The sequence below is a fragment of the Nestor notabilis genome, unplaced genomic scaffold (genome assembly GCF_000696875.1).
Source record: "Nestor notabilis isolate BGI_N333 unplaced genomic scaffold, ASM69687v1 scaffold9801, whole genome shotgun sequence".
Taxonomy (NCBI): domain Eukaryota; kingdom Metazoa; phylum Chordata; class Aves; order Psittaciformes; family Psittacidae; genus Nestor; species Nestor notabilis.
In genome coordinates this window covers 30,954-38,335 of record NW_009913355.1, presented here as the reverse complement: position 1 = coordinate 38,335, position 7,382 = coordinate 30,954, and the positions used below count along the sequence as shown (strand labels likewise).

General features: G+C 35.0%; 1 protein-coding gene across 1 annotated transcript; it reads left to right on the top strand.

Annotated features, from left to right (window-relative positions):
- Window positions 1–467: 467 nt before the first annotated feature.
- LOC104412442 (cadherin-19-like) lies at window positions 468–6,758 on the top strand (the record flags this gene model as incomplete). The annotated part of the gene is made up of 3 exons (XM_010023170.1): window positions 468–585; window positions 2,621–2,872; window positions 6,268–6,758. Coding segments are annotated over 3 exons (861 nt in total), but the record flags the coding sequence as incomplete, so codon positions are not given.
- Between the last annotated feature and the right edge of the window lie 624 nt (window positions 6,759–7,382).

Here is a 7,382-nt window from a genome sequence, read left to right as displayed (position 1 = left end):
CTCACTTACTGGAGATATATCAGCTGAATGATGTCAATATATTTATGGGCTAGAAGGAAATGGGGTTTGTATAGAGGGATTAGTTCAAATATAGAATGATATACTTTTCACCTTGGAAAAAAAAGGACAAAACACTGAACATATGATTACTTTTTTTATTTCTGGAAACTTCATTTACTCCTGGTCTTTTTGCCCAGAAACTCTTTTATATTTTCTCAAGATTTTAATGCTTGCCTCTCACAAATAGATGAAAAATCTAAGCAGAGTATTTGCAGAATACAAGTCTCAATAGCCTGTTTGGGCATAGAAGGCATATACTTGTGAGTGCATACCATGCACTCAAATGCATGTACACAGGTCACATCTCTAGTATTAACAGTTCAACATATCTGTCATGTCCTTTTATTGTTTTAAAGGACAAGTAAATACTTTTATTCTTGAACAATTCTGTTTATCTGTGTTTTCAGCTAATTCAAAGCATCAGTGCAGTGGATCAAGATGACTCAGCAGAAGGTCACCATTTTCACTTCTCTCTGGCTCGGGAGGCTACAAACAACTCGCTTTTTACTGTCAAAGATAATCAAGGTAGTGTCATTCGTGTAACTAAGTCCTTCCTAAAAAAGCTTCTAGTGGTGCCCCCATCACTAATTTTATAAATTCGACTTAAATAGAAATTTTCATTATAAAGTATAAACATTTCAAAACAATAAATCAGTAACACCAAACAGTTTATTTTCCTTTTCCAGGTGAGTAACACAAAGAACAAAAGACAGTTTTATTTTAAGGAAAGAAAAAATGCCGAGATGAAAACTAGACTGGTATTCCTTAAAATTAATTTTCTTAATGTAGGATATGGTGGGAAATACCAACTTTCTAGATAAATTATCTATTTGTCTAAGAAAAAACATTGCCAGAAAGAGAAGATTGCTGTTAGTATGTCTGTTACTTCATCACTTCATCAAGACCAAAATTATAAACGCAAATAAGAATGTAATATTATTTCCTAATACATTTTAAACTGTGTATGAGTATTGCTGATGACATCAGACAAATGTCTTCTACATATATTTAAATGTTATTCAGAACTGATAGTGATTGACACCCTTATTAAAAGAGTGGTATAGATATGTACCAAGCAAAACCAGTCTGCAGTGAAAACCTAAGTGTCATATCTGATGGAATTTCAGGGAAGATGACTGCTTAGAGGCAGTCTACTGAGACTACGAAGAAGTGCTTCTTCACACTCAGCTAAAGTACCCATTGTTCTTATTGACTTTGTTAATTATTCGAATGTTCTGGTTAGGTGAATATATCAATGGAAATAAGTTTCGGAAAGTTCAGGCTGTATAAAATGGTGAACTACTTCTCTCAATATCTCCAAAGTTAGCCAATGTATTAATATGCATTTCAATTCCCAGCTTCATTAGCCTCTCAGTGCCAAGAAGAGATTACATTAAGGTCAAACTGTGTACAAGCCACAAGCCTGTCCCACCATTGCTCATTCTGCACAAAGCCTACGCAGAGCCACACACAAGGCCATACATCCAATTCCTTTTGGTGGCTATTGATGGGGGAAAAAAGTATCTTTTAAAATATGGTACAATCAGCTCTCAATCTCTTCTATTCTGCTGCATTTCTTAGAGATGACAGCATGAATCCTAAGCAAAAGCAAAACTGACTCTACCGATCTGGAGCATCTTATCTTAGTTACCTTCTGAGCTATGACAGAAACCTAGAAGGACTTAAATGTGAGGGAGTTAACTTCAGTAGACTGTTGGCATAAATGTATTATATATATAATGGTAAAAAAGCTTTTTTATTTTCCTATGTACATGTATGCATACATGCAGTAATTCACCTTGCCATGATAAAAAATTTCTGACGTAAATATTTAGAGACTTTTCTTCTTTCCATTACACATAGATACAGACAGTGTTAATTTGTTTTTCAATAAGCTAAGTTTCAGATTTGAATTAGCTGATATACAACAGGACCTGAACTTACAATTTCTCATACAGAACTGATTTCTAAACACAAATTGTTACACAACAAGGTGAGAGCCTCTAGCAACTTTTTGCTAACTTGGATGGTAAGAGCCCAGCTAGCTCCAGGTTTTGAGTCAGGGAAAGAAATAAAAGATTATTTTAGTGGACTTTTTACTTGCTTTCTTTTCTTTCCCTTGCCACCTGCTTGCTCTGTGTGCTGCTAGACACATTTTTGAAGCCTTTTGATTGGTAAACTGTCTGTATTTTATCTGTGAACTGCTGGATTGGTAGCCGCTGGTTATATGGAACCATTTTAAGAACCAATTAATTAGTCTGAGCAGGTGTCAGGTACTGAAAACGGTAAGATTTTTTTTTAGCTCTGAACATTAAAATCAGCTACTAGGTCACATTTTATTAATACCCTTGGAATATATGTGTCAAAATTAAATGAAATTTATTCACGAATGACACAGAAAACCCACCACATGTCAGTGCCTGGTTTTACTTTTTTTAGGTTTGTGAATATGTAGCTTTGGACAATACCATTGTGTTTATATAAGTCAGTGTTCACTGAAGTTTCATTGTTTTTGTTAGAAAGCTAAAATGCATATAATGCATAATCATTTATATTCTAGATAACACAGCTGGAATTTTCACAGCAAAAAGTGGCTTCAGGAGGCAAGAGCAGTTTTTTTTTTACTTGCCAATCTTAATTCTGGATAATGGAACCCCACCACTGACGAGCACAAATACTCTCACTGTCACTGTCTGTGACTGTGACACCGAAGCTAATACCTTCTACTGTCGATACGGAGCTTTCATGTACTCCATGGGTCTCAGCACTGAAGCTTTAGTTGCTGTTTTGGCTTGCATATTGATACTCCTAGGTACGTATGATTAAGACAATTTACATTATTTCCTTCAACAGTGGGCTTGGTTAAGTGACAAAGATGTTCCTATTCCCTTGACTGGAAGACTAGAAGTACTGTGCTATTTAGAAAAAATGCAGTAAGGCAAATGTTAAATTTCTTTTCTGTTTTCTTAACTACAATTCTCTCTCTTCCCTCTCTCTCCCCCCACCCGTGCCCTCTAGTTTTCAGTAAAATTTGAATTCTAACACAATCCTAAAAGTTGCCTCTAATTGAGTCAGGGTTCTACCTGCTCCTCCATTGATAATAATAAAGATTTGAGAGTCCGAAATCCATGTTGTGCCCAAGTAAAGCTGAAGACACAATTACATAAGAAAATTGGCTAGTATAAGAATATATATAAAGAAGCAGCACCCTACTCATTCTGCCTTAGGTATGCCAAATGCAAAACTGAGATCAATAAAAAATAATAAAAGAAAAAGAGAATATGATACTCTCAGAGAGCAACTCCATAAGCAAACAGGGAGTTTCTTTGTCAGTTAATACGGTTGCATCTCCAGATAACCTTTTCTTCAAATTTTGGACATGTCCTCTTTCCTCTCAGGAGACACCATATTAACCTCTATTACATCTGGGACATCGTGGATGTGTAAAGTGGGTTTTAGAGCAATTTAAATGCACAGGAGTTGTGCTTGCACCTTTGCAAAGGGTTATGCATATCAGGCAAATGACGCTTAAAACCAAACCAGCCCCCTAAGGCTGGCTGTTCCTGCACTGCATGGGGCTGTGGTTGCTGTGAGGCATGTTGGAGTGACAGCACTCAGGAAACTGCTTCTTCACCTGGTGAAGAATCTGCTATCACTGCTAAAATGTACAATGCATTTGCCTTTTTTTTCAGCAAAAGGATATACCTGCAGCATTCAATGAGCAACACATTATAACAGCAGGCACTCTGCACTAATAATTCCCTAAAGGTTAAATATCCATCCTGAAACTCTGTACCTGTCTGAGTTAGGGAGGCTAAGGCATGGTAGCTTCTGAAGCCAGGAAAGAAAGAGAAGTGATAGAGATGGGTAGGGTTTTTCCTTTTTCCAAGACAAAATGACTGACCTTAGAACTTGTTAACTGATGATGGTCATAGGCCTCAAGACCAAATTCAAGTTGATGCCAATAAAGATACAGGAAAAGACTTCCAAATCCCTGTTGTCTGTGTAGTATGGCATATCCGTATTATGCCATATGGCTGTATGTTTCATAGAATGCCATATCCAAAAATACCCCAAAACAATCAATAGATTATATGGTAAACTCATTTTTCTATCAATGAAACTTCAAACATGGCACTCCAAAATAAGAAAATGAACATACAATCAGAATTCACTAAGCAGTGTGATATCAAATCATTATAAATTGTACAAACTTAACACAATCTTTTTTTAATAAATCATTAAAAAAAAAAAGGAAAATATAATCTGAATCAAACCAAGAAAATTGCAGCATAATATCTAGCTATACAAATATAATGTCCAGAAGAAAGCAGTAATAATAGCAGAAATTACACCGTCTTAAGAAACAAAAACTTCCAATGAAAATTATTGTCTCAAAGTACTTGTTGATGATGTAATATTTTTAAAGTCTCATCACTGAAATAAATACACACAATTTTAAATAACCCTTTTTTTTTTCCTATAAGAAGGATATCTAGATAAGGAACATCTTTTTTCTACCTTCATTATACATTATGGCTTCTACTAGTCTATAAATATCAATGTACATCACTAAGTATATCATCATTAGCTGCAAGAAAAAGCTGACAGTTGAAACTGAAGGCTTGCAGCTCTATTCTGACACTGTATTTTGATCTGCCATAGTAAAAATAGAAGACAAGCAAGGCAAGTCCAGTAAAGCTAATGGAATTATTTTGAGTTTACACCACTGAAAAAAGAAATTAACATTTTTAAAATCACCGATATTCTGAATTCTGTCCACAGTTATAGCTTATTTTCCTTAGCATAAGAACAGAAACTGGCTCTAATTATTTCCTGTTGGTACCTTTGACCTCCTTACTGATTCTCTTGGTGATAACTCACTGAATTTTTTCCTAAAATGAAAGTCTATAATTTAGTCCCACAGTTAAATAAGTTACCCAGAAGCAGCACGCTTAGCTGTTAATTATGAGTCAGCATCTTCATATGGCTTTGAACTCTCAAGACAAGGTGACATGCAGGAAACTGCAGAAACAGAATGGCCTACAAAGAAAATCATGTATTTTTATTTATCCCTATGAGTACATTGAATAGATACAGCAAGCATGAAAACAATGGAAGAGTAACTCCTGTTTATTCTGTCTAGGTGGGAATACTCTTAACCAGAGACTAGACATTTTTTGACTGCATAGCAAAGTCCAGGGGTGCACTAGTTCTCCTACTTCCATCTCCTGGTTTTGAACAGAAAAAACAGGAACATACAAATGAATTTCTAGTTTTTAGACTAGGGGTTGGAGAGTTGAAACTATCTGGGTCTTGTAAATATAAATAACATTGCAAAAATTTTTGTTTCAAATGCTTTCAAGTTTTGTGTTAGTATATCACAATCAAATGAAATAGTATACAGTAAACATGTAGAAATAAAGTCCTACTTCAGGTGCCTCATAGCTCTGTGCAAGGTGAAGTCCTGTCACTGTTGGTAATTGTATTGTGTTATATCCTGAGTAAAAACTTAGTTCACAAACTATTTGTTAAATAGAACTGCATTAAGATTTAGTTAAAAACTGAAATCATTAATCTCTATGAAAGTCATAGACCATTTCAAAGGATCATTCAGCTAAAAGTAGAATGAGGTAAGATTAAAAAATAATGCATTTAAATGAGATTTTAAAAAAGCTTTCATGTAAGAAAGAAACAAGGTCCTCTGATTCATAGGCCTTGGTAGTAAGTACTGCTTCAACATCATGTAAAATATAGTGATAGTCTTCAAATTTCCTAACCATCATACCAGAAATAATTGAATAACACCCTGCATAGCCTATAGAATGAAATTCTATTGAGGAGGATATCCTGCTCATTGCCTCATTTTTCATTTGATCTTCCTGGGCCATTGATCTGGGACAGAATGAGAGATTAAGATTTTAAATTTTGAATGTGAAATTGATATATTCTGTGATAAACCAAAAGAGTTTCAGAAAGTATAACCTGTGTTTCCATCAGTTTTAAACTTCTATAAAATTAATAAAAATTACAGCTCTATAAATTTGTTAACATAGCTTCATATTGCAATAACATTGTTATTACAAGACATTACAATTTTTAATTATTTCTAAGCACATTCAAAGTTTCTGGGTCTGTTTATTTTCTGTTTATTTTTTCCCTTGTGATATTTGGTTTGGTTTTTTGTTTTGCTTTTTTTTTTTTCAGTGTTCTTTTTGGCAATTCTAGCCATAAGGCAGCAGAGAAAGAAGTCTCCTTTTTCAGAGAAAATGGAAGAGTTCAGAGAGAACATTGTCAGGTATGATGATGAAGGAGGTGGCGAGGAGGACACAGAAGCCTTTGATATTTCAGCACTGAGGACCCGCACTGTCATTAGAATGCACAAACCTCAGAAGAAGGTTACCACAGAAATCCACAACCTCTACAGACAGTCTCTGCAGGTTGGCCCTGACAGTGCTATCTTCAGGCAATTCATTTCAGAAAAGCTTGAAGAAGCAAATACTGATCCTAGTGTGCCTCCATATGACTCACTTCAGACCTATGCATTTGAGGGGACTGGCTCTTTGGCAGGATCCCTCAGCTCTTTAGGTTCAAACATGTCAGATGCAGATCAGAGTTATGACTACCTTAGAGACTGGGGACCTCACTTTAAAAAGCTTGCAGGCATGTATGCTTCCCATAGAAGTGTGGGGGATTAGTTATACTTTCATGTGTTGCTTTGTTTTCCTAAATCTCAGCAACCAAAAAAATGGTGGATTTTGAAAAAGGAGATCATCCCACATTTAAGCATGAAAAATAAATGCCAAAGTGTTTTCCCTGGAAAGTCTTGGATGTAAAGATCTTTTGAAAAATCACACCAGGCATTTCTTGAGGTGAGGAGATGGAGATTCACCTTTGAAAATCTCATGCTATTTAGGTGACTGAATGCAAACTGTGCTGCTTTGGATATCTAGATTCCATTCTGAATATTGAAAAAATGGGTCCTGCAAGTACAAAAGGAGGAGTAGAAGCCATATACAGATATTGTAAATATTCTGCCATATATAAGCTTTAAACTGTTTCCAAAGTTAAGACAGATTTTTGCTGTTGCAGTTGAATATATTGATTAACCAAAGTTAAACATGTGTATTTGTATAATGCTTGATAATATAAATATACTTCTCTGAAAAAATAGACCCTAGATATTTTAACACAATTATCAGAAGTGCTCACAGAATCATCTATTTATTGTTCTTAAGATAATAAAACTAAAACAGATGTCTTTTCCTATAAGTGTAAAAATAAAGACCTATTACAACATCAGGAAGTGTTTGCTGCCATTT